The 27,483-nt window shown below is 43.2% G+C and overlaps 2 protein-coding genes across 14 annotated transcripts in view; one reads left to right on the plus strand and one right to left on the minus strand.

Moving 5' to 3' along the window:
* The window catches only part of SIM2 (SIM bHLH transcription factor 2), a 60,803-nt gene extending 49,770 nt beyond the window's left edge, over positions 1–11,033 (plus strand). For all 13 annotated transcript variants that reach the window (XM_083884107.1, XM_083884108.1, XM_083884109.1 and 10 more), the window contains 4 exons: positions 243–390; positions 1,488–1,656; positions 2,390–2,804; positions 10,274–11,033. In XM_083884107.1, coding sequence (XP_083740233.1) covers positions 243–390; positions 1,488–1,656; positions 2,390–2,804; positions 10,274–10,980 — 1,439 coding nt within the window. In that variant the 3' untranslated portion in view covers positions 10,981–11,033. The remainder of the gene's footprint in view (positions 1–242; positions 391–1,487; positions 1,657–2,389; positions 2,805–10,273) is intronic.
* Positions 11,034–11,166: 133 nt separating this feature from the next.
* Positions 11,167–27,483, minus strand: part of HLCS (holocarboxylase synthetase) — a gene marked incomplete at its 5' end in the record, with an annotated part of 120,756 nt that continues 104,439 nt past the window's right edge. Inside the window, 3 exons of the mRNA XM_083884098.1 lie at positions 11,167–18,772; positions 20,424–20,637; positions 24,505–24,619. Coding sequence (XP_083740224.1) covers positions 18,604–18,772; positions 20,424–20,637; positions 24,505–24,619 — 498 coding nt within the window. The 3' untranslated portion in view covers positions 11,167–18,603. The remainder of the gene's footprint in view (positions 18,773–20,423; positions 20,638–24,504; positions 24,620–27,483) is intronic.

A 27,483-nucleotide genomic window follows, 5' to 3' on the forward strand; every position in this document is an offset into this window, starting at 1 on the left:
TAAGGAAAGACTGGATGTGGCACTTGGGGCCAGGGTTTAGTTGAGGTGTTGGGGCTGGGTTGGACTCGATCTTGGAGGTCTCTTCCAACCCGGTGATCCTGTGAATTCTGTGAATTCTGTGAACTCTGTGAATTCTGTGATTCCACGATGGAGAGAACAGCTCGGCTTGCAAATAAAAAATAAATGTGGATTTTTTAATTATTATTATTTTTTTTAATTTCTCTTTTTCCCTGTGTTCACAGTGCTGGTGAAAGGCCAAGTGACCACCAAGTACTACAGGCTGCTGTCCAAGCAGGGAGGCTGGGTGTGGGTGCAGAGCTACGCCACCATCGTGCACAACAGCCGTTCGTCACGGCCTCACTGCATAGTGAGTGTCAATTATGTCCTTACGTAAGTCCAAATACTTTGTACCATTACCTGTTATCACTGATTGAGTCACTAATGATTAAATTTGCCAGGTTTTCTCTGCTGGTGTCTCCCAAGTGTCGTTTTGTGCCCGTGTGGTTGCAGATTTCTCTGTTTGTGTGATGCCGTCCCTTTAGCGAGAGGAAATATTGTTGTGTTAATTAATATTTTTATTATATAAATCTTCATCTTGTCCAGGGAAGGGCAATGGAGTTGGGGAAGAGTCTGGAAAACATCTCATGAGGGAGATGAGGGGGCTGAGCCTGGAGAAAAGGAGGCTCAGGGAGGACCTTGTGGCTCTGCACAAGTCCCTGACAGGAGGGGACAGCCAGAGGTGTCGGGTTCTGCTGCCGTGTCCCAAGGGAAAGGAGGAGAGGAAAATGGCCTTAATTTTGTCAGGACAGCTTCAGATTGGAGATTAGAAGGGTTTTTTTTTCCTTTGAAAGACTGGTCAGGCCTTGGGATGAGCTTCCCAGGGAAGTTTGGAGTTCTGCAATTACTCAGGAGGAGTCTGGATGTGGCTCTTGGGCTGATGCTGGGGCTGCTGGGTGATGGTGGGACTGGATAAACTTGAAGATCTCTTCCAAAGTTGAATACCCTGTGATTTTTTTTGATCAAAACCAACCTTTCAGCTTGTGTGGTTTAGTCACAAGCCCACACTGCCAACAGGGGAGGAACGTTGCTCCTTTTCCTTTCTTCAGGGTTGATGGTGAGAACCAGGGCAGAGACCAATCCCTGACTGAGCAGGAGACAGATTGATTGATTGATTGATTGATCTCTGTCTTTCCATGATTCCAAACCACAGGGAGCCAGGGATGGCTGAGGGAAAATGATACACCTCAGGCTCAGAGAGAGGGGACACTTCATCCAAAGGTGGTTATGTGATTCCCAGTGGAGTTTTTTGATAGATTTCCATGGGAATGAGGTCACCCTATAAGATTCTCTGCCTCTTGACATCCCCAGACTCAGCGAAAATCTTGCAAGAGTGAAAATTCCAGCCTTGTGAGCACTAGCATGTATTTTTACAGGAGTTAGCTTGGATTTTTTCTGTGTTTTTCATTTACTGGGCTGTTCTTTTGCAGAGATATTGAGTACAAGGAACTTCAGTTGTCACTGGACCAGGTTACCATTTCCAAGTCACAGTTTTCATGCAGAAACTCAGTACCTACCTCGCAGGAAACAAGGAAAATAGTCAAACCCAAAAGTAATAAAATGAAGGCAAAACTCAGAACAACACCTTACCCACCACAGGTAAATTTTCCAGCAATATTTACTGACCAATTATTCTCACAGAATTCTTGGGACAATGTAGAGATAACCCAGGACTGAATTTACTATAAAACAGACTATAGGATTGTCTACCCCAGAAAATCCCTCATAAAGCAGGATAAAATCAGATCCTTTTTTCCTTGGGGTGGAAAGTACAGGTAGCAAAAACCAGCTCTGGTAAATGATGTAAAACTTTTGGGATATGGAGTGTGTGAAGCACTTGAACCACAAAGTCCTTTCTTGGCAAAAAGAAGAAAATCCTGTGCTTGGAAAATTTGTGTTGGTGAAGAATGTGTGTCATTTACTGTTGGCGTGTGGGGTTCTTGATGTCAGGAGGAATTTCTTCCTGGGAAGGGAGGTCAGGCTTTGGAAAGGGCTGCCCAGGGAGGTTTGGAGTGCCCATCCCTGGAGGTGTCACCTGGAGGTGGCACTCAGGGACAATGTGAGCACTGGGCACAGCTGGGACTCCCTGGGTGGGAGGGCTTTCCCAGCCTTAATCCTAGACTTCTGTAAAACCAAACTGCCAAAGTTATCAAACCAAAGCAGGAATTTTGTTCCCATGTGAAGGCAAAGTTACGAAGAGAGAAACTTTAAACGCATCGCTCAGTCCATCCCTTGAGCCAGCAGGGCCCAGCTCTGGGTGCCTGTCTGACCTCTTCTGCACTTTCCTATACAAGTTCCTCCTTTAACTCTCTCCCCCTGCTCTCTCCCCCAGCAATACAGCTCGTTCCAAGCAGACAAACTGGAATGCAGCCAGGTTGGGGGGAGCTGGCGCTCCAGCCCCGCCGCCAGCGCCGCCGCCCTTCAGGAACAGAACTTCCATTCAGAGAGCAGCAGCGAGCTCCTCTACGCCCCTCCCTACAGCCTGCCCTTCTCCTACCACTATGGACACTTCCCTGTGGACTCCCACGTCTTCGGTGGCAAGAAGCAGATGCTGCCAGCCAAGTTTGGGCAGGCCCAAGGGGCGCCCTGCGAGGTGGCGCGGCTCTTCCTGGGCGCGCTGCAGACCAACGGCGAGTGCCAGTGGCACTACGCCAACCCCCTGGTGCCCAGCGGCCAGTCACCCTCCAAAAACCTCCCCGAGCAGCCAGTCAACATCATCAGGCACAACCTTGCACAGGGTTATGAAGGTGGGTGTGGCCCTGAGCCAAGAGGAAAGGATTTGCGTTGGCGGTTTGGAAATTGGTGGGAATGGGAGGATCTTTGAGGTTCTTTCCAACCCAAACCATTCCATGGTCCATTGGATGATTCTGATGAGTCCTCTGAGGTGATTTTGATGCCTTGGAGTGGTTGCCTAGAGCAGAGACAATATAAAGAGAATAAGAGTGGGGATTTATGAAAGGCGCTCAGGACCCTCCGAGGCTACACCCAACATGGACAATGGGCACGAGTTTTTCAGACAATTAAAAGTTTGGTCCATTTACATATCAGGGGTTAATCCTCCAATTACAGCTGCAGGTCATGAAGTCACATCCCCCCAGTTTGCTCCCCCAAAATTCACTTTTGTCTGTACTTTCCAAGGCCTGAGGTTGTAGGGTGCCCTTGGATTTCAGGCCTAGAGAGGGATTGTTTTATCTGACCAAAATGTAAAGACAGTAACTGACACTTTATAAAGAGTTTAGAGTGATGCCCAGGGAGGTTTGGAGTCACTGTCTCTGGAATTACTTAGAAGGAACCTGGGTGTGGCCCTTGGGGACAGTGTTTGGGGCGATGCTGGTACAGGATTTGAAATATATAAAAGCTGAAATCCTAAGGTATCAGTTTAGGAAACACAGAAAATCAGAGGCAGTGAAGTGTATATTATGATATTATAACCAATAATCAATCATTATCTTTATGGCGTTCCCATGTTCCTTCTTCCCATTTCCATCAGCACTGGATTGGGAATATTATCAAAGCTTCAGCTGACAAAATGCACTCACCAGAATCACTTTTAGAGCAGCACAGTGATCCCTCCTCCTTCAACACTGGCACAGTTTACCCTCATGTTTTGCACTCTCAGAGTTATTTCAGTGGAATTTCTCAGGTAAGTCATGGCTGAAGTCAGACTGAAACTTCACCTCCACAATAATTTTTGACAATTTTAACACAGAAATTAAAATAAACACCAAATATTCCCATAAAAAAGTGAAGGCTGTCCTTTCTCAGCAGAAAACCACTCTGAAAGTCTTTATCTTATAGAGTAATAATTCTGCTTTCCTTGACAATAATTCTGAATTTGAAAATGTCTCCCACCACCTGCATTATTTCACTGTGCAGATGGTCAGGGATAGAAATTCTTTGAAGAAAGGCATTGACATCTCTGAGGTGGAAACCTGTAAGAAATAACCTGGAAAAATTATAAAACAACCAAATGTAAAGATGCTCAAAATACTCTCTAATCCCAGAATCACAGAATAATTAGGGCAGGAAGGGACTTCTGAGGATCATCTTGTCCAACTTATTTATTTCCCCTGTGTTCAACCAGAACTGGGCTCATTGCAGTGGTTTTGGCAGAGATTTTATCTCTCATTTTACACATTCCTGATCTCCCAGCTGCCCCAACTCAAAAATGAAACTGAATCAAGTTGTGATGGGCAAAGAACAATGTTGATCACCTAAAGCAACAAAAATATCTGGACAAACCAGACTCTGGCAATTTTGGGATGGTGTCAAGTGTCTTTAACTCAATTAACAGAACTAATTACTCCCCTGACCCAGCTTCCCCTTCTGAATTTAACTTCCTTGACTATGAATTTACCTGCTTTCATGAATGAGCCTCAGAAGTTCTGCTGAGATTTCAGGTTGCTGCTGATTTTTAGCAAGAACAGCCTTGGTTGGCCTGGATTTCCCCTCCTCTTCCCTGCTTTCCTTTCAGTAACTGTGAGAATTATACCAAAACCTGCCACAAAAATAGGCAAAAAATATAAAACCCCACCAGATTGGTGTTTATTCAGTCTAATTAAATATAGGAGCTGTTTTGTGATTTAAGGTGTATCTGAAAGTGTCAGAGAACATCATCAAGTGCAGAATTCAGATCAGCTGCTACAGAACTCCCAGGAAACTCTTCATTAAACTGCTTTAAGCAATACTTCAGTTTTTCACTTTCCAATCCAGAGCCAGTCCTTGGATCCCATCCACATCTCTCTGCATATATCATTTTCATTAATTAAAAATCACTGATGAGGACTGAGGTACTGCTGTGTAGTCAGATGGAAACCCTCCTTTCTTGGAATGGAGGAACCAGCAGTGGAAATTTAAAATAAAAAATAAAAATTAAGTAGTCTCCAGGCAGGCTCTTGGGTGCCAGAATCAAGGATTGATTCACTTATGGGTGTAGATATCCAAGATCCAATGGGAATATTAAAATATAAAGATATTAAAATACAGAGATATTCAAAGCTGAGCTTGCTGCATCAAAGAGAAGATGGAGTCAGCCATGAAATGCTCTTCCCACAGAGGAACAAATAATTCCTGCCTGGGGTTTTGTCCTTCACAGGATGGTTTGACCTCACCTCAGTGCCAGCAGCATTTTATTTCACTTTTCTGTGGGTAGGTTGGAAATGAGAAGAGTGAAGCTCTTCTCCCAGCCCAGAGCAGGTTAAACCCTTTCCCTCAGCTGCTGCTCCTCTAATTTGCCGCTTCCTTTGGTGGCTCCTGTGGACTGTGGGGGAAAAGGAGGAGTTTTAGACCAAAAATAAGAAATGGTTTTGTCCTTTCTAAAGATGCTGTGGGGAAAAAAAAAAGGAAAAAGAACAAAAAAATTCCCAAGAACAACAACAAAAAAAACCCCAAAACAACAACAACAACAACAACAACAACAACAACAAACCCCCCCAAAAAACCCCAAAACAAAACAAAACCAAAAAGAAAACAAAAAGAAAACAAAAAATCAACCAACCAACCAAAAAAAAAAAAAAAAATAGAAAAAGAAAAAAACCCAAACAAAAAACCCAAAACCAACCAACCAAATAAAATCCCTTAAAACCCCCCAAAACCACAACCAATCAAACAAACAAACAAAAAAAAAAACCCAACAAAAACTAACCCTCCAAAAAACACCCAAACCAAAAAAAACTCCCAACCCTCCCAAAAAACCTAAATCTTTTAAGGATAAGGATAAAACCTGAAGTAAATCCTGCCTGTCCCCAGTAAATTTGGAGGAATAGGGTAAAACTCCTCCAAATTCCAATTAAAAACCTGCAAGGAATTTCTCAATCTCATCCCACATCACCGTTTCCTCATCAGGAGGAAAATGGAGCTGCAAAACCAGAGGTTATTTCTGGTTCTTCTGCTTCTGAAGGTTTTGCTGCTTGAGTTTGGAGATGTGGGTTCTCCTTCGAGCATTTTGATGTGTTTTAATTGATATTTATTATGGACATTTATCGGGGATTTGATGAAAATTGGTTTGCCATAAAGCACTTTGAGCTGCGTTATTTAGGAGGAAAAAAAATATGGTCAAACTCAAGGCTGGTCAGAGATCATGGCAAAAGGGGAAAGGAGAACAGAGCTTCCCCTATAGACAGGATTCCCATCCAGTTTTTGCAGCCTTGTTTCCTCCTTGTTGGAATTTTAGAAACTTAGAATTTGGGGGTTTAGTTTATAGTAATACATATGAGTCAAGATGGAGGATTTGGGGTGCTGTCTTTGCTTTTTTCTTTTTCTTCGCTTTCTTTTTCCTCCTTCTTTGGGTTTGGGTGGTTTTCTCTAATTAGAGGAAAAATATCCACATTGTGGGCCTTTAGTGGCCATTGTTGAGTCAAAAATATAAATATTATTTTAAAAAAATATAAAAAACCTTTACACCTCCTCAAGCAGGGTCAGCACCGTCGCACTTTTTGCCGAATTCTGAACCATTTTTCCGTATCTGACCTCCCCGAGGTCGCCAAGAGCAGCTCTTTTGGATTTTTTTTTTTTTTCCCTTTTTTTCCAGTGGCTCTCTGGAGAACTGACAGCCAGGGAGCTTCAAAGCAGGGAGGATCTGCTTAGCATCATCATCTTCCACCCAAAGGCAAAGCCAAACTCTGACATCTGGCAGCCGGCTTGGAGCGCGAGGGCGACTCCACATCACACCCGCGGCAGCATCTGCCAAAAACTCCCTGGGCCAAAAGCCTTTTTTTTTTTTCTCTTTCTTTTTTTTTTTTTTTTTTGGTCCATGGAAAAACAGCTCCTTTTGGAGAGATCAGAGATTGGAGGATGATGGTGCCAAGCCGTCAAAGCTCGGAGGAAGCACGTAGCAGATGCAACTGCCTGCGGATCAGATGTTTTCTGCTGCAGGATCTGGTTTTTTGAAGCTTCTTCCACTTCTTCCCAGCTGGCTCAGTCATCAAAAATTTTTTAAAAAAAAATCATTTCAGTGAAGGCAACTGTATTTTTAGCCAGAAATTTGCTTTTTAGCCTTGAGGTTGCTGCTGTGGGCACTGCAGGACCTGCTGGTCACTCAGTGGTGCTGTTGGTCCTTGTGAATTACCTGTGTGCAGCTTTGTGCCAGCAGTCATGTCAAAACTCAGGAAATGAGGGAAAAGGACTGAGAAAATCTGTGAAAAAAACCTCCCCAGGTTTAGCCAGTGCCTACTGGAAGGAAGAAATGACATTTTACAAAGGGAATTCCCCTGCAGACAAAGAGGTCTGGGAGATCATTTTGTCTCACTTTTGTTTTTTGGAGGGAGAATAACAGAGAACAATCAACCCATGCCTTGGGTGATTTGGAATGAGGGTTCAGACCAGGACAAGCACAGACTGAGATAATCTAAACAAATATTTTTTCATGGGCAGGGCTTGTATTAAGACCTGTTCTATCTTTGCCTTATTTAATAAAAAGGAGGGAGTGGGAATTTTATAGGGGCAGAAAGTGTCAGGACAAGGGAAAATGGTTTTAAAGTGTCACAGGGGAGGGTCAGATCAAGATTGGGAAGAAATATTTTGTTCAGAGCCCTGGTACAGGTGAAGCTGTGGCTGCCCCTGGATCCCTGGCAGTGCCCAAGGCCAAGTTGGACATTGGGACAGCCTGGGACAGGGGAAGGTGTCCCTGCCATGGCTGGGGTGGCACTGGAGGAGTTTTGGGGTCCCTTTCAACCAAAACCTTCTGTGAATCTGTGGCTACATCAGGTTGTAAATCACAGAATCACAGAAGGTTTGGGTTGAAAAGGACCTTAAATGTCCAAGAGAATTTGAGATTACAAAATTAAAGGTGACAAGGCAGAGGCCAACTGGTGGCTGTGATGCCTCAGCTTCTCCCAAGCTCTCCTGGGCTCTAAAAATAGAAAAGAATAACATTTTTGTTCCAAGATTTAAGAAGAGCCATAAAGTGAAAACATTCCAAACTGGAGGAGGACAAATCCATCCCTTTTGTGGACACCTCAAACCCAGAACACCTGATCATGAAACCATATTATTTACATGTCTGTAGCTCTCAGCATCTCTATTTATTTCACAATAAAACCACCAAATGTTAAAATCAGAGCACTGAATGACACCAGTAAAATTCCCAAGCCATTCTCAAGCCCGTGGCTGAACCCTTGTTGGATTTGTGACCTGAAAGGGCCATTTTCCCCCAGCTGGTGAGAACTCTGCTTCCTTCAGCTTCTACTTCTTGTGACAAAATGTCTACACAGAAATGGGACAGAATAACTTGAAGGGTCCTTGTTTTTAGGAGGGTGAAGAAGAAATTGGAACCAGATTCCTGTTTAAATTCTGGTCTTAATTACATAGTGCAACTCCCTCTGAAATTAATGGAGCTCTGCATGTAAAAAATAAAAAGGTACAACCGAGCCATTTCTGCTTCCTCTGTTATCCATGAGGGCTTTGCCAGTCTATTACAGCACAGGGAATATTTAATTATTAATGGGAATGGTTACATCAGCAACCAATAGAGGGGAACTCCAAAACTTTAAAGATGTTGAATAAAATCTTTAGAAAAACAGAAAACCCATTTTAAAAAAGCCATTTAAGTGTCCAGGGCTTCCAGTGAACCTCACACAAAACAAGAGTTTGGGTCTAACTTGAGACATTTGCTCAGTGTGTCATTTTTCCTTTAACATAAAATTTTCAAATGTGCCTTGGAGGAGCTGTTTGACTCACAAACTGCTCACAGGAGAGAGCAAAAAAATTATTACTCATATGGTACAGGAGAAAAGCCTTTTCTCTCACCACTTGTAGACAGGAGTGCACAAAAAGGAAAAGCTTCATTAGCCAAGCTGAAAATGGTAAAAATAACTCAAATTGTTTCAAGAGTTCAGTTGCCATGCAGAAACTGAGGAGAAAAGCGAGACTGCCCAAGATATTTTAGAGGAAAAACCTGAATAGATTTCCTAGGCTTATACTCTTGAAAAATGAATTATCTGGCTTCTGATTCTCTAAAAACGCCCAATTTTTTCTCTGCATTTTTTTCATTATCTACCTTTATTACGTGGGAATATCTTAAAAGCAGAGATCCAGCACTGCTGAAGAGGGGTTTATGCTGCTTTTCAAGTGATGTTTTTAATATCTGATGTCAGCTTTTCAAAGAGAAAAAGCAAAGCCTTTAACGTGTCCCACTCTGGGTATCACAAAGAGATTTCATTAATTAGATAATGACATGTCACCTTCTGATATCTCATCTGGATATTAAATATTCCCCAAATAAATACCATGAATTACAGAATCAACAGAATTCTGTGGAAGGAAAAGACTTTTGAGATCATTGAGCCCAACCTTGGAGCTGGATGTTCTCCTTACAAGGGCAAGTGTCCAATGCACTCCCACAATGACAGAGAGAATAAATTGAGTTTATTTCATTTATTTCTGGTTATTATTATATGATAAACATAATTCCACTATTTTAATCATGGAACCATTGATAAGTACCAACATTACCCAGCTTTTAGCAAACCCTTTGATAAATCCCTAAAAAGAGCCAACTAAAGGGGAAGGTATTTTGATTTCAGGTTGTAGTTCCTAACATTTCTTTGGTTTAACTCCCCTCATTTAACTACTGATGCCTTGGGAAGGGTGACCTGAAACAGAGACTGGACAGAGCTGGAGAATAAAGTAAATATTTATTTAGAGGCCTTAAAGGACACACCTTGGGCAGGACAAGAGCCTGGCCAGGGCTACACCCAAGGTGAACCCAAAATGGTCCCAAAATGGACACAAAAAAGTCACAAAATGGCTGACTGGTCATGAAATCTTACAGAATCACAGAATGTGTAGATTGGAAGAGACCTTCAAGATCATTGAGTCCATCCCAGCCTTAACACCTCACTAGGTCATTTTTATTACATTTTTATAAGTTTTGGTCCATTTGCACCTTGGGGTTGAATTGTCCAATCCCAGCCCCAGGTGGTGCAGTCCCATCCTTCTTGTTTTCTCTCCTCAGCCCAGCCTTGGTTGTGCTTTTGGGCCTGAACACTTGTCCCAGTTGTCCTTGGTGTGCAGCAGGAAAAGGATTTGTTTTGTGTCCCTGCTGTGTGCAGAGCTGAGTGACACTGACTGTGAGCTCAGAGCTGCAGCCCTGGCCACCACAGAATGTGAAATACAAAAGCTAAAACTTAAAGGCATCACTATGACAATCACACCAGTGAGCTGTAATTACTCCAGAGTGTCTCTGTCACTAATTAACACCTTTCCTTTCCCCTGCCAGTCCCGCTGCCCAACAGGAGGTACAGCCAGGACGCTCTGCCCGAGCCCTTCCCCAGCTGCACGGCGCCCGTGCCCGGCAGGTACAAGGAGGAGCTCTACGACTCTGCCATCCTGAAACACAACAAGACAGAGCCCAGCAGGCTCCAGCCCCACGCCCACCTCATCAAAGAGGAGAACAAGCTGGCCTTTCACAGAGACCTGCCGGAAAAAATGGCCATCAATGAGAGCTCCTTCCCCAACCCGCTGCTGCCCAAATCCGAGTGCTGCCAGGCCAAGGGACAGCTCAGCCACCTGCTGCCCGTGCCCTCGGTCTACGAGCAGGGCAGGAGGATTTGTGTCAAAGAGCCCAAGTTTGGGCACATCAGCCACCAGCCAGGCGGGCTGGAGGAGCTGGAGGGCGGCCAGAGGATGAGCTCCAAGCTGGACCACGATGCCGAAGCTCTGATGGATGTGAGATCCTCGGGGCAAGTCCCCTTCGTGCTCCTCAACTACCACCACGTGCTGGCCAAGCACGGAGCCTTCCAGAGCTCCCCGTGCACGGCCGTGGGACACGGGGCAGAGAATTTCCCCTACGGCTCCGAGGAGGTCAACACCACCTTCATTTACAAAAACCAAAGCCCTTCCTCGGCCTCCTCTCCAGAAACACACAAGGAATCTGCACTGCCCCATTACATCGGGACTTCCGTCATCATCGCCAACGGGAGGTGACGGCACCAACGGGGACGGGTCGGAGTTTGACTCAAAAAAAAAAAAATCCAAAAGGATGGTTTGCCAAAACGAAAACAAAAAAAAAAGAGGAAATTTAAAAATTTAAAAAAAAGCGTGAGGAAATACGGTGAGGGTTACTGAGCAAAGCTGGAGGGGCAAGTGAGGGACAAAGTGGGTAAGAAAATCCCTCTCCATCCCCTGCCGTGTTTCAGGGTCCCCAATAAAGCTCTGGTGGCCAGGGAGAAGCCAATTCCAGATCTTTATTTTGGTTATTTCCTAGAGTTGCAGCAAAAGGAAAACAAGAGGTGTTATATGCAGAGGTTTATATGAAGAACTTTTTTTTTTTTTCTTGACCCCTCCTTAAAATAAACTCAAGATTCTTCTTTTTTTTTTTTTTTTTTTTTTTTTTTTTTTTTTTTTTTTTTTAAATCATTATCATAAAATATGTGTTCTAGTTTAGGGTTTTTTTGACAAATTGTGTGAAACCTCGCATCGATTCTCCACCCAACCCCCTGACAAATGGACTTTGTTGAGAGAGTGGTGATTTTGAACAACCACAACACAGCTGTCCTACCCAAACAGAAAAAAAAAAAAAAAAAAAGCTTATTTATTAATTACCAAAAAAGTTTTAAAACTAAATAAATCAACCCTCCATTTGATTTATTTAACACAGGTTTCAGTGTTCGGAGACTGTTGCCACCACCACTGATCTTGACAAGGGACAATATGACAAATTAATAGGTACAAAGATAGGTATTACAGGGTTACAGGTCTTGTCATGGCAAATTGGGACAAATTATGGAGCAGGAACTAATTCCCCACAAATAAGAAAAGGAAACTCCTAAATCCTGTGTTTCCCTGAGTATTCTGGGGGAAGCCTGGGCAGATTTTTCAACCCAGCCAGTCACAAATACATCTTAATAACAGCACCAGAAATGTTTTTCTTTATAGTCCAGAGAATAATGAACATTTATGCTTTATTTTGAACTTACCAGTAGAACTGTGAGCTTTGAAAGGTCCAGCTCTTAACACGCTGAACTTCCTCCTGCATAAATCCTGTTGTCAGCACAAAGGCAGGGCTGGAATTCCCTGATTGGAGCACCTCACAAATCCCAACCAGCACATTTGGAACACTCACATTCGGCCCCAGCCAGCCAGGAAGAGATTTTCACCCTTTTATTTTTAATTCTTTGCAGAGGATGGATCAGTGTGAGTTTAATTGACAACACTCAGCCCAGGGTGGTTTTCAGCCAATTCCCCAAATATTGTGAGAGGATAAAACAACAAAAGACTCCCTAAACAATAAATGTGGCTGTAGATGCCACTCAGCTCCATCTCTTACCTCAATTCAAGCTAAATTCAGAATTTTTCAAACTTTCTCCCATCAGATTCTAAAAAGAACTTCACTGAAAACCTTTGAGCACTATCCTGGGATAGTGGAAGGTTCCCTGCCCATGGCAGAGGGTGGAACTGGATGAGGTTTAAGGTTCCTTCCAACCCAAACCATTCCATAATTTAATTCCTTGTAGAAAATTCTTATCTGGTTTGTGTAATATGGAAAAAAAAACCCAACTTGCTCGTGGATTGCACCTTATCAGAAAAAAATCACAATGCAATACTCAGTGCTAAAAATTCCATGTTCTCCATCCTTTTCTATGCAGCAATAATTCACCCCAGAATGGTTTGGGTTGGGAGGAACCTTAAAGCTCATCCAGCTCCAAGCCCTGAAACGGGCAAGGAACTTTCCATTAAAATACAGTAATGAAGTTATTTCCTTCTGTGTATGAATATTTATTGTTACAAGTACACAAAATGTTTTAAAACAAAGGCTTGAAAACAATTTTGAGTATTTCTTTTTCATTGCTTCCTATTAAAGTTTAACAGAACAAGCTTTATTATCAAATTAATGTTAACTTGGGAGTGAACTTGCACTGAACACTCTGAGCTGACTTTTTCAATTGCATGAAAAACACACTTTGTGCTAAACAGAACAACAAAAAAAGCCAAATCAGTGATTACAAAAAAAAAAAAAAAAAAAAAAAAAAAAAAAAAAAATCCCAAAGCAGAACCAACCCAGCAGAATCCCTCCCTGTGTAACCTCGGTGTGTTTCATGCTGGAGGAGCTGGCCAGGCTCCAGAAAAGCTGTAAATGTGGATTAACCATCGTGCTGACCCCATAAATCACAGCCAGGAGACACCAGTTGCTTTTCCAGTGGCTCCAGAGCCCTCCCAGCCCCTGCTCCTCTCTCATGAACCACCCCAACTCCTGAAAAGATAATTATTGCCACAGTTCCTGGGTTCATTCTGCTCAATTCAATCAAACCCAATGCCCTCCAAAGGAGCCACTGCCATGGTTGGCATCATTAAAAAGAAACCTGATGCCTGATGCACTTTCTCCCTCATTAGTGGCCCTGCTGCGTTTGGGTGTTCTGGAAGTCCTGCTCGCTGTAAAAACACAAAAAAAATCAGCTTTTGCTTGAAAAAACCCCACCAAAACCCACCGTGGATATTTTTCAGCTCAATACTTTTCCACCTTGTTATTCCCAGTTCCAGGCTTTACTCCAGCAGAGGAGGTGTTCCATCATCCCACCATCCTCCCCCAGGTGTTTCAGGGGAAATTTCCCTGCGAGGGAATAATGAACCAATTATGAACTCAAGGCTGACAATGCAGGGGAAGGTGTAGAAAAGATGGCAAAAGCAAATGTGGGAAGGATTTTTTTATTATTATTTTTTATTTTTTCCCTGCCAATCTGAGATTTAAACAGCAATTCCGTGTTGCCATCTGGGAGTAAATTACATTGGGAGAAAAAATTGGATTTTTTGGTTAAATTACAGATGTCGCAGTCCAGAACAGGGCACTGCCATCACAACAAAAAATTGCTTTAATAATGAAAAATAAATTATGGCACTGAAGGGGAATGTGAATTGAAATATTTTATGAAAAATAACCTCATTCCTCTTTAGTATTTGAGCTTTGTTGTGAGTCTCCAGAAAGTTTTAACTCTCAGGGCAGTTCAGACCTGGCAAGGAAATCATGGAAAATGGGAGAAAGAGGGTGAAAGAGGGAATATTTTGCCAAAATCATAGAAAATTTGGGTTGGGAGGGATTTTAAAGAGCTCATTCCAACCCCTCGCCAGTCAGGGCATCTTCACCAGACCAGGTAAAGCTGGAAAAGTGAATCCCACACTGAGGTCTCCAAGTTTTGGAAGCAGCTCAATGGAAATAAAAGAAGCTGATAAAGGCACAGATTTGTCCCCAACTCTCTGTGCCCTGGGATTTGAAAAAGGGAATTGAAGGAAATTCAGCACAATCAGTGCAAAATTGGGGAATTCTACACTGAAAGTGCCAAGGAATGAGAAATCTGCCAGAATTTCTCCAGAAATCTCAAATCAGGACATAAATTCTTTTTTTTATTTGCCACAGAGGAATTATTATTCCAAATTTTTTCCCCCTGAAAGTTAGATTTTGCCTTTATTTTTTTTTTTAATATGATGCAGATAAAAGCTATTTGGCAAGTGTAGGTGAAGAAGCAACGCAACCCACCCAAACCTATTCATGCTCAGAATTATATATAATGTATTCCCTGAAAAATGTAAAGCATTTTTTGCTTATTTATTATTATTATTATGTAAAACAAAACTGTTTAAAATGTCAATAAAATCCTGTAGCCAAAGGAAAACTGAGTTGAATTTTTTTTTTTAAAGTATTTTACAGAGGACAATGGTGCATATTTGAAAATTTATTTCAACTCTGACACGTTCTAGAATTGACAATTAATGTACTATAAAACACACAATGAATGTTTTTTTAAAATTTATTGTATTTTTTGCCACGTTGCATTTTAAATGAAGACACTTGGAAAATGCCAAGGACACAGAAGCACAGATGAGATGCTCCACACTCAACAATCCTTCCCTGCAGTTCTCTTTTCTCCATCATTTTTTTGACCTCTGCTCTTTCCTGGGCTCAGATTTAATTTCTTTGGTGTCTGATCAAGGCAGTGCATCCCCACCACCACTTAAACATGCAAATGTTTTTTATCAAACCCAGGAACCAGCACAAATCTTTCCCATGACAGGTATTTCCATTACAGAAAGCTCCAAAGGAGTTGCAAAAAATAATTTTTTTTTTTTGTTTTTAAGGCTGATCAGAGAAAAGCAAAGAAACCAATTTTTTGCACAGTGAAGCAGCAGCATGAAAGAATGAAATGCTTTAATATTATTTCCAGGTAATAGCCCTTGATTTGCTGGATATATTTAAAAAAAAATAAAATAAAATGAAGCTCTGAAGTCTTATAAAAAGCTTTACTAGAAGCAGGATGTGCTGCCTGGACTCTGAAATGTGAAGTCCATTATTACTTTTTCAAACCTTTGGAAGCAGTTTTGTTACAGACTGGGCACGACCCCACCTTGGACTCCCAACACACCCAGAAGTTTTCCTATCAATAAACAACCCCCACAAATGTTTTCACCATGAGAAATGTTCTACCAGAGCCCAGCAGGAATAAAAAAAAATAAAAAAAAATAAAAAAAAAAAAGAAAGAAAGAAAGAAAAAAAAAATGAAGTCACAGAAATGTGGACATGGTAATAAATGAGTTTTTTGAAAGCACTTCATCAAGAAAATAGTTTCAGATATGAGCTCAGCCTCACAATGGAAGAGGTGTTTTACTAATCCAGACAGCTGAACGAAATGAAACATTTTCAGTGCATTATTCCTGGGCCTGGAGCTCTCCATCCCCACACCCAGGGACACCCCACACCACATTTGTCTGCCACACATAGGGAGGACCAGAAAAACAAGGATTTTCCTGCAAAAATGTTGTGGTTTTCTGGGTGTGCCACGTCCAGCAGAGTCAGAGTCAGACTCTTGTGCTTCCATCTACCTGACAGAGCCAGGGGCTTCTCCAAGGACTCATCCAGAGGATTTTATCCAGCTGCTCCTTATCCCATGGGAATTCTCCTTGTCTTTGGTTCTTCTGAAGGGAAAGCAACAAATCCTTCCTCCAAACCCAGGCTGGAAGTCTGAGACAGCAGGAGAGGCACCACTGAAAAGGCAAAGTGGTTCCCAGAACATCCCCTGAGCTCTGGCACAGCAGGTTTGGGGAGCTCTCCCTTGTGGCAAAGAAATTCCACTCCAACTTCCTTCCCAATGCAAAAAATAATTTGGGAACAACCTGACAACTCCAAGTGAAAACAGAAGCAGCTCCTCATCAATCAAGGACCAGGAGCAACCAGGAAACGTTGCAGCGTTTTGCTGTTAAAAAAAAATAAAAATCCATCTGCTGCTGCTCAGCCACCGAAGCTTCTTTACAAACTCATTCTTGCCCTTCCAAAATTCCCATGTTGTGTGTCCTTTTCTCCATCTTTTTTTGCCCCCAGTGAAGGAAGCGTTAAGGAAATTTTAAGGAAGTTTTAAGAGAAGTTTTAAGGATGTTTTAAGGATGTTTTAAGAGAAGTTTTAAGGAAGTTTTAAGAGAAATTTTAAAGAAGCCACTCAAGCCCCAGCCTGAGGCACAACCTGGTGGTTCAATCCCTCCAGGCACTTCCCAGTCTGTGTGGAACATAAACAAAACCCAAAAAATGTGTTTTCTACAAGCAAAATCCTAAAGCTGAGACATTTTGAGCTACAAATTCTGGATTTAAGGTGAAGTTTTGTAAAACCCTGTGGTTGGAAAAGCAGCACCAGGGCTCTGCTTTCCTGCTCGTGAAGGAAAAGGCAGAAAATAAATGAAGATGCAGCAGGAAGATGTGAGTGTGCCTGTGCACACCCATTTTTAACAGATCTAGATAGAAATTTATGGTTTCTTCTTTTTATTGAAGCTTTATTAAGCCAGACTCGAGTTTCAGTTGATTACAACTTGCATTAATATTGAATTTTGATCTCAAAGGTAGCTGCCAAATGTTCTCAGCCCAAAGCACTTTTGAAAAGCATCTGGTGGGAAAAAAAAAAAAAAATCTAAACTTGGTGTATTATTTTAATGATGGCAATTAACAGCTCTGTGTGTGTGTGTGTGCAGTTCTAGGAGATGCTGGTGCAGCCTCACTTGTCTTGGATCATGAGGGGAAAAAAAAAACAAACCCAGAAGGGTTTGGACAATCAGGACAAATCATCTGTGAGATGGAGCATAAAATCCTCAATTTAACAGGGACAATTTAATTTCTGCTCTTGCTGCCAAACCACCTAAACCCTAATATGTGAGGATTGGTCAAAATTACCATTACAGACAAGTTTCCTTGTTTTAAGACTTCTTGGCTTTGGAGCTGAAACAATCTGAAATGTTTGGATTGTTTATGAGGTGAACTTTAACCTAAAAAAAAAAAAACATTTTTGGCTGGCAAACAGCAGTTTCCTTTCTGGAAACCAATCTGGCTGATCCACCATGGAAAAAATAATAATAAAAAAAGAAATTAAGGTGGTCACATCACACCTGGGACAAACCTGGTGAGCACAGAATTGTTTGGGGAGTTTGGTGGCCAAGTCTCCTTGGGAGAAAACCCCACCAAGCTGCCCTGTGGATGCTCCAGGAGGATTCCCAGGCTGTTCCCTCCACCTGGAAATGGGCAGGCAGCCCCCAAAATGAGCAGCTTTCAGGTCAGCAGGTGTTAAAGCTCTTGCTTTTAGTGCTCAGCAGCAAAAACCAGACACTGGATTGGGAAAAGGGGGTGACAACAGAGCACTGGGAGAGAATTTGGACACGGGGTAACACTGGGATTTCTCTTTTTCGCTGGAGTAGTTGTTTGCAGGAGGGAATTTTGATTAATTCTCTTAACTTCATTGAGATAATAATATAATAACCACAAAATTCTGAATTAATTAGAGGTTCCATCCCCTGAGATGGGATTCTGTGACACTGCTCCAGTGGGTTTTTCTTCCAGTGGCTGAAACCTCTTGGAAAACCACAATTTCAAGGACAGATGAGATGATTTACTCAGATCCAACAGACTGAAGGAGAGCAGAGTTCAGATTATTTGGATAACCAAGCACTTGGATTCCTCAGTGCTGATGGAATTACTCTCCCAAAAGTCAAGGCAGCCATTAAGAGTTGCAGACCTGAGATCAAAGCACAGGTTGGTAAATTATTGTAGAGGTCCACAAAGAGAAGAACCAACTCCTCAAGGATCTTTCACTCAGACCTGGAATTAAGCACAGTGGTGATCCCAGCAATTCAGGAAATATGTGATGTTCCAGCTGGTTTTAGTGCAGACAACGCAGAAAAAACAGAATTTAGTTAAAAAAAAAATAAAATAAAAAAGTAAATATTGTCCTGCACTGTGCTAAATCACACAGAAACAAAAAAAAAAGAGGAAATATTGAGCCACTTCAGCCTCTCCAGTGTAAACGAAGAGAAAGTTCTGCTCATCACAAACACTCCTTTGCAATCAGGCTCCTTGCAAGGAACAGATCCTCACAAAGAATGGCAACAGAGGTTTGCTCTGAAGTTCATGAGAAGAACCAAGGCCTTCAGCTGTGACATCACCACCTCTTTTCTCAGCTGCTGAAGTCACCCACGGGCAGACACAAGGCAGAGAATCAGACGGAAAAAAAAAATCAAACTTTCAGTTCCCTCGTGCCCACCTGGAGCAGGTTCAGGTGATGATGCCCAAGAGTTCCCTGCAGGCTCTCAGTGCTTGGGCACGATGAGGTTCCTCAGCATGTCAAAGGAGTTGCCATCAGGGTGCACAGACTCCACTCCTTTGCCCTCCTGGTGCACCTGGAGGTATCCATAGTCATCAATGCCCACGATCCAGGCCAGGGGACCGTCCTCGCTGCGCAGCCGGACCTGCTTCCCGCTGCAGGGAGGGAATTCTGTCAGCACCTCGTGCCCATTGGGAAGGGGAATTAAAGACTTGGGGTGTTCTCAGCTTTGGTGTTTTGCAAATCCTGTGCTGCATCAGTGTGTAGCTCATTGTAAAGTGTTAGTATCTTTGCTTTTTGGTCAGACAAAACAATCTGAAATGTTTGGATTGTTTATGAGGTCAGCTTTAACCTTAAAACCTCATTTATGGCTGGCAGGCAGCAGTTTCCCTTCTGGAAACCAAAAGCTTTAGGCTCTGAAAAGTACAAGCAAAAGTGAATTTTGGGGGAGCAAATTGGGGAATGTGACTTCATGACCTGCAGCTGTAATTGGTAGATTAACCCCTGATATGTAAATGGACCAAACTTTTAATTGTCTGAAAAACTCGTGAATCATTGTCTATGTTGGGTGTAGCCTCGGAGGGTTCTGAGTGCCCCAGGTGGATCTGTGGAAGGCCTTTCATAAATCTTATTCTCTTATTTCATAGGCCTTTCAAATCTTATTCTCTTAATCTTGTCTCTATTCTAGGCAGCCACTCCAAGGCATCGAAATCCTCTCAGAGGACTCATCAGAATCACCAAATGGACCCTGGAATGGTTTGGGTTTGATGCCTTGGGAAGGGTGACCTGAAACAGAGACTGGACAGAGCTGGAGAATAAAGCAGGTATTTATTAAAAGGCCTTTAAGGACACACCTTGGGCAGGACAAGAGCCTGGCCAGGGCTACACCCAAGGTGGACACAAAATGCCTGACTGGTCACAAAGTCTTACATTTTTCTAAGTTTTGGTCCATTTGCACCTTGGGGTTGAATTGTCCAATCCCAGCCCCAGGTGGTGCAGTCCCATCCTTCTTGTTTTCTCTCCTCAGCCCAGCCTTGGTTGTGCTTTTGGGCCTGAACACTTGTCCCAGTTGTCCTTGGTGTGCAGCAGGAAAAGGATTTGTTTTGTGTCCCTGCTGTGTGCAGAGCTGAGTGACACTGACTGTGAGCTCAGAGCTGCACCGCTGGGCAGCACAGAATACGAAAAACATCAAAGTTAAAACTTAAGGCATCAGGTTGTAAAGGACCTTAAAGATCATCCCATTCCAACCCCAACACCCTCCACTGTCCCAGGCTGCTCCAAGCCTCAATGTCCAGCCTGGCCTTGGGCACTCCAGGGATCCAGGGGCAGCCACAGCTGCTCTGTGCCAGGGCCTCCCCATCCCCACAGGAAAGGCTTCACTCTCTAGTAGAATATTTAATTTCCCACCTCACTGGTTCTTTACACAGAATGATTTCCAGCAGCATTTTCTACCTGCTTTAATTTCCTCTTGTGGAACAGATGGAGTTGGAGTTAATCCAAACAGTCCATTGGGTTTTTTCCCCCTAAAAGTACAGCAGTTTCATCCATCTCAAACCAAATCACTCCCAGTTCCCTTTGTTTGGAGATGATACATGCAAAATACCTGGAAGCATTCTTTAACCCATGCTACTCATTGATTTATTATGTGCCACTTTAATTCTCCCTTTAAAATGTGCAACCTGCTTGAGAGCCTATTTTAAATTATTCACTTACATTAAAGGGAATTCTGTGGAAAAGGACAAAATATCCATGAGTTCTTCTACCAATTTTATTAAAAGAAAGTTTGAGAAGGACATTAATTCCTACCTGTGTACCCAGTACTTGTAGTACAGGGGAAGAACTCCATTGGGCCCCTTCTCCTGAAAAACCTCTATGAGCCTCTCCAGCACAGTCACAGTCCTTGCAATGAGGCAATCTGCACTCAGAGCCTTCAGCTCTGTCCCCTCTTCCCTGTTAAACTTTGCAATGAGGTCATTGATGCAGATGGTGGGGTTGCTGTTATTCACATTAAATCCAAAGCCTGGAGAAGACAAAGAGAAGGAACACAATCAAAGAGACAAACTCTTTGTTAGCAGGAAGGCTCCCAGAGCTGACTTCACTCAGCCTCTTACACCTTTGAATCTCCTTGCTCCTGTAATTACAATTCTCAGCTCAGATTTTGCTCCTTGCCCTCTAAATTTGCCTCAGAATTACACAGGAAAACCCAGCAAAGCCTTTTCAACCACACCCCACCCCATCAGTGAGAGTTGGGAGAGGATAAACTGCACCTTGGTCCCAAAACCATCCATGTGAGACATCCTTTTACTCCCTGAGAGCTGGCAGCTCCTCAGCCCACTCAAAGAACAACTAATCCTCCCCTCAGATGGAGTTTTATCTCCCAGTCTAAAATTCAGCTCAGAGACTTTTCTGTTTACTGCAGTGAGCTGAGTGCCCTTTCCAAAACCCCAGACTTTTCACTCAGCTGATAAGCCTTGTTTGGCTGGGCTGGGGAAAGCCCAGAAGATCTGATTTTGGCTTAGAGAGACTCCAGTTTGCCTAATCTATCTCACCACAGCATATCCTTTAGAAGCCTCAAGCCTCTCTCGCTGAGATTTCTCTCTCCAGCTGGAATTCCCAAACTGTGAGTTGGCAGAGTGCCTCCCTTGTTTAAATGTGGCTCTGGGGGCCTTTTCTGCAGCCTGCTGAAACAGGCTTCCAGGGATGTAAAGAAGTATATGGTATTACCTGTTTATTTTTTTTCTCCTAATAATTTGGATTGTTTTATTTTTTCTTTCCTCAGACATTTGGGATAAAATCCTATCTGTCAATCAGGTTTGGATATGATGCAGCTCCATCTGCTAAGAAGTGCAAATGTTTTGATTTGTAAATTTGCTGTTATTAATCCATAATTTGTATTAACTTTGTATTAACTTTGAGGAGAAGGATCTTTTCAGCAAAAAGGAGCTTTTTGATTTTTAACAAGCCAGAATGCAATGAATGCACACCCAACGAGGCACAGTGACCCCAACACACCAGTCCTGTGGAAATGAGCTGAAATGGGTGTACTGGAAGGAGATAAAGGAAAAATAACCTGGAAAATGCAACAAGCTGTGCCAGCAAATCCCAACTCAGGTGTTTGCACTCCAAACAATGTGAGGGAAGGGAGACACTGTGGCCACTAAGGGGGTGACAGAGCCTTGGGTCCATCAGCAGCCTCAGCAAATAAAAAAAGTGGGACACAACAGCCACCCTGGGACGAGGAGCTCAGCTGAACCCCAACACCTGGGAACAAACACGGCCAAGGGGAAAAGGCAGCCAGGAAATTTAAGAACCACGAGGTGCTCAGGGGGCACCTCTGCAGTGTCCAGGAGAGCAGTGAGTGCTCAGCAGTGGCCCTGCAGTGCTGATGTGGCTGATGGATGTTGCAGTGGTGGAACCATGAGGATCTGGACGTGCCTGAGCAGAGGCAGAGGAGCGTTTGCAGGTCACGCTCGCTGGCCGTCCCCTGCATTCCACCAGTGCTTGGCTCCTCCGCCTGCTCCGGGTCTGGCCCTCACATTAATGGTGAATATCCTTCTCAGAACTCCTCCTCCTCCACAAGTCCCAACACCGTGAAGTCCTTCAATTTTAAATTTCAGATTGGAACAAAAAAACCCCCAAGGTTTTCTGGTTGTTCCTTTTTTTCAAACTGTGTTTAAAAGTCTCAGCATGAAGCATCTGCAAGGCTTGAGCAGTGAAAACTCAGATTTGTCTTTGATCTTGTTCTCCTGAGCTCCTGCTTGGAGCAGTGAAGCCACAGAGATGATGCTGGAATTCTGGAAACTAAGGATTTTAGGCTTTCTGTGCTAACAGGCAGTGACCCTCAAGCAAACACTACATTTGACTTGAGGCCGTGGAACAGGTTTCCAAAATTGAGTGACAGCACTGGGGTTGTGGGTGTGGAGTTTGAATAGAAGTGTGTGATATCACAGGCTGAAAAACTTAGAAATTAAGGTTTTAATATACAGTGATATATATTAAACAATATGGAGGATTTAAGGCATTGTCCAAGTCCTTCTTCTTCTTGGTTTTGGGTGTTTATTTCTAATTGGGTGATAAAAGCCCCCATTGCAGACCTTGTGAGGTCAATTATTGGGTAAAAAGTATAAATATACAGGTGTCATCTCGTTATTGGATAGTTTATGCTTAAATAACCCTGGAAAGAGTTAGAGACACCTCCATTTTCTACCTTGCTAGTTAGAGCTCACAATTTGTGAGACTAATAAAGGTAAGAATTAATAAACACTGAGTCTGAACACAAAACTGTGACTCCTGTGTATTAACCTCAGCTCTAATACGAAGAAAAGAAGATAAAAACTTCACAAGATGATCTCTGATTTTCATTATTATCCTCATCTATGGGAGACTCTTAGGAACGCCATGGAAAGAGTGATTTCAGTGCCTGGAGGTGGCACTCAGAGCTCTGGGCTGCGGACAAGGTGGCTCAGCTGGGACTCCATGGGCTGGGAGGGCTTTTCCAACCTCAGGGATCTTGGAATTCTGTCTAGGAAAGGATCCTGCACTACTCTGGGAAAGGGGTGATGGATCTGACACACCTTTCCTGTTGGGGGAGCTGAAGGCCATCACTCCTGCCAACACAAAAACTGAAATTTCATGAGGCCCCTCAATGACTCCCAGTGAAACACAGCACTGGGGTGATGGAAAAGATCCTTGGATTCATATGGAGCAGGGAAATTTCAATTTGAAAAGCTCCCAGGTGAAAACAGACTGATGAAAATATGCATTTATCTATACCTCAGACCTACCAGATGACTCCTGTGGATATCAGAGAGAATGGATACAGAAAGCCTCCATTTGAACAGGAATATTTTGATATTTAGGGGAAGAATCAAAAGGTCCAAACCAAATACGTGAAGTGCTTAAAAGATACCCAATATAATGAACTATTTTTGGAAGTATTTCTGCTTTCCTTGTGTTAACCAGGCTGTAGGAAAACACGGAAGCTGTAAATGCTTGATGGGGCACAGAGAGATTTCTTAAGTTTCAGTGCAATTTCCATCCTGCTCGTGTCGATGACTTACAAAATGAAGGTATAAAATTGCCCAGAAAATGTCATGGCTGGGCATTTTCACAGAAGGAGGTGACTTCTTCAACTTTTTTCTTGATTGCACCTCTAAAATCACAGAACTCTGACAGAAACAACATCATGACCATTCCATCTTTGCAGGATATTTCACTTGTGCTGCATTCAAATATCATCTTTTTTTTTTTTACCCTTTTAGACTTGTTAGGGAATTTTCTTCCAATTTTTAGACACAGCAGAGACAGTTACTTTTGGAACCAGAATCTGGCAGGTTTCTGGGATGCTGCTGATTAGGAGAAAAAAACTTCCTTATCAAATAGCAGGATGATTGTGAGACTAGAGATGATAAAAACATCTCAATAACTGAAAAATGAAAACATTACTCTGTGTTCGTAGCCTTTCTTATGATTTAAAAGGCATGTTCTTCATTTAACTATTTGTCATGTTACAAAAAATACATAAATTGGGAAAAAAAAAAAAAAGATGGAGCTTTCAGTATGTTCCACTGGTTTTGCAATAAATCAAGGAGGACAATTTCCCTCTCCCATGTAACGTTCTTCCTTTGAACTCCACTACACCAATCCAGATGCTCACATTTATGTTTTACTTGTCAAGCATATGGAATTATTAAGAAGAATGAAAACATTTACTTTTTGTGCTTCCTCTGGATATGACATTGTGCTTTATTTCCTTATTCCTGCTGTCATTACTTGTTCTTGTCGTTGCCATTTTTACTGATACAGACACTGATAACAAAATCCTCCAGAATAAATAAATTAAAAAAAAAAAAAATCTGCACAGAAAAGCTTCAAAATAGACATTTACCAATGAGAATATGAAATGTTGTTTCAATGAGTGTTGAGTTTACCAGAACTCCACCGAGTTTCATCAGATCACTGTAGTAAATATCATTTGGCCACTTCACTCGCAGCTCAATGTCCTAAGGAAAGAAAACCAGACATTTAGAGACAATTATGGCTCATTCATCACTCAATAGTCTGTAGAGAATCATGGAATAGGATGGGTTGGAAGGGATCTGAAAGATCATCCAGTGCCACATGGACACCTTCTACTGTCCCAGGCTGCTCCAACCTCAATGTCCAACCTGGCCTTGGGCACTGCCAGGGATCCAGGGGCAGCCACAGCAAATCTGGGAATTCCATCCCAGCCCCTCCCCACCCTCCCAGGGAACAATTCCTGCCCAAGATCCCATCTAACCTTTCCTCCTTCAGTTTAAAACCATTTCCCCTTGTCCTATCACTCTCTGCCCATATAAAAAGTCCCTCTGCCTCTTTCTTGTAACCCCCTCCAGGCGCTGCAAGGCCACCCTGAGCTCAGCCCAAAGCTTCTCCTGTCCAGGCTGAACAATCCCAGCTGTGCCAGCCTTTCCTCCCAGCAGAGCTGCTCCATCCCTCTGCTCATCCTGGAGCCTCCTCTGGGCTCTCTCCTGCAGCTCCACGTCCTCCCTGTGCTGGGCCAGCTCTGCAGGTGGGTTCTCACCTGAGCAGGGCAGAGGAGGAGAATTTTCTTTCCCTCTTTTCCACACCCAACGTGCTGCTCTCAACTGCTCCTCACAATGAAAATTAACTGAAGTGCTCCATAAGTGCTACAGAAAACGTAACCTCACAGGAACCAGCCAAGGAGACCCTGAATTTTGGAAAGGAAATCCAGCAGACAGGAGAAATCCCAGTTCCCAGCCACATAAACACCCCAGAAACATCCTAAAGCCATCCCAGCTCTGGGCAGCTCCAAGGGCTGGAAACACAAACTGAGCTGTGTGACAGCCCCAGCCCCACAGAACAGCTTTTGTTGAAAGCACAGGGGCTGAGCTGAACTTTGCACTGGCTACTTAAACACAAAAAAAGAGAAAGCAAATGTGCTTCCTGCAGTCTGAACCGCTGCCCATGGCTGCTGCAATCCCCAGGGGCAAATTATGGGAGGTGCTCCAGGGCCTCCAAGAGTCACATTCCCTCCTGTTGTAGGAGATGAAATCCCTTTACAGGATGTGTGAAAGCTGCACCTGGGTCTGTGTCTACTTTTCCTGACAGATTTAAAGGCCAGGGAGGAGTCCATGACACGTCCACTGACAGGAAATACTACCTGATTTTGCTATCAAAGCATTCTGAGGGAAAGGATCACCAATTCATGGAAAAGAACTCGGCTCCTCGTGCTGGGGAAAGGTTTGTGGGAGGCTCTGGAGGAATGACACAGTGAAATGGTGTTGTGAGTGATAAAAGGGCTTCCAAAAGGGGAAACACACACCTGTAAGACACCACCAGGCAGTAGCTCTGTGAGTGAAGTGACAACAAGCAGCAGGAACAGCTGAGGCAGAGCTGGGTGTTCTCATGGCTTTGCCACACAGTGGATTCGCACTAAATGTCAAAAAAATTGCTGGAGATGGAGCATGTTCTTGTCTTCCCTCACTAGAGAGAGACTCTGCTGTTCTCAGAATGGCAGAGCAAAGCATCCTCTTGATTTAAAGCCCATTTGCATCCTCAGCATCAACATCTGACAAGGGAAGTTCCAGCTGAGCCCTCAGATCTGCTCTGGGAGGACCCACAACAAAGGCCTCGGGTGCTGCTGGTTCAGCAGAGTCAGGAATTGTGGCCACCCTAAAAACAGTGACTGCCTGATAAACTGAGACATGGAAGCAGGATGAGCAGAGGGATGGAGCAGCTCTGCTGGGAGGAAAGGCTGGCACAGCTGGGATTGTTCAGCCTGGACAGGAGAAGCTTTGGGCTGAGCTCAGGGTGGCCTTGCAGGGCCTGAAGGAGCCCCAGGAAACCTGGAGAGAGACAATTCCCAAGGGCCAAAGGGACAGGACACAGGGAATGGCTTCACACTGAGAAATGACAAGTTGAGGTGGGATGGTGGGGGAAAATCCTTCCCTGGGAGGGTGGGGAGGGGCTGGGCTGGAATTCCCAGATTTGCTGTGGCTGCCCCTGGATCCCTGGCAGTGCCCAAGGCCAGGTTGGACATTTGGGGACAGTGGGAGGTGTCCCTGCCCATGGTGGAATTAGAATGATCTTTCAGGTCACTTCTAGCCCAAACCATGATTCCATGGCTCTGTAGATTATCCCGATGTTTGTGGCTGCTGCAGTTGGTGTGACAAGGACATAAAGAAAAGCCTTGCACTGCTTGAGTCTAAAGGGGAAATTCAAGCACTGAGTTTTTGATAAATTATTGAAATTTCTTTGCTGTAACATATTTGAGTCCAGACCCTTAACTCTGTTTTGCCAAAGGGCTGATGTCCCCTCAGGTTGAGCAGATCTGTCCTGGTCACAAAAATCTCTTTATTGTCTAAATGCTCTGTACAGTACACACATTATTGACCCACATTTTTTACATCAATATTTGGTACTTCAGTCACCTTTTTTCCTCTTGAACGGAACAAAATTAAAAAATGCCACAGCAGGGCAGGCACACAGAAGCAAAAACCACCTCCATTCATAAATCAGCTCCTTCCCCAGCCATCCCCAGATTTTATAAAACTAACTCTTGTCCTTTCGTTTTCAAGTGGTCAAATTATCCACTCCAGCCAAATATTTTTATATTGCAAATTTTAGCCCAAAGCATTTTGTTTTTCCAGTCAGGTTATGAAGCACTGAATTTAAAAGGTTTTAATAGAAAGGCTGACAGACCCTAAACTCCAGCAAAGCTACTGGGTGCCACTATAATAAAGTTCATGTGTAAATGTGTATAAGTCATTGATTTTCTGTAATATAGGAAACATATGCTTCAGTTAACTACCTCTGTAAAATACCAAAGTTTTATAGTTAGCAAATATTAGGAAATGGTAACATT

Source organism: Zosterops lateralis (assembly GCF_965231275.1).
Source record: "Zosterops lateralis genome assembly, chromosome: 2".
Classification (NCBI taxonomy): Eukaryota; Metazoa; Chordata; class Aves; order Passeriformes; family Zosteropidae; genus Zosterops; species Zosterops lateralis.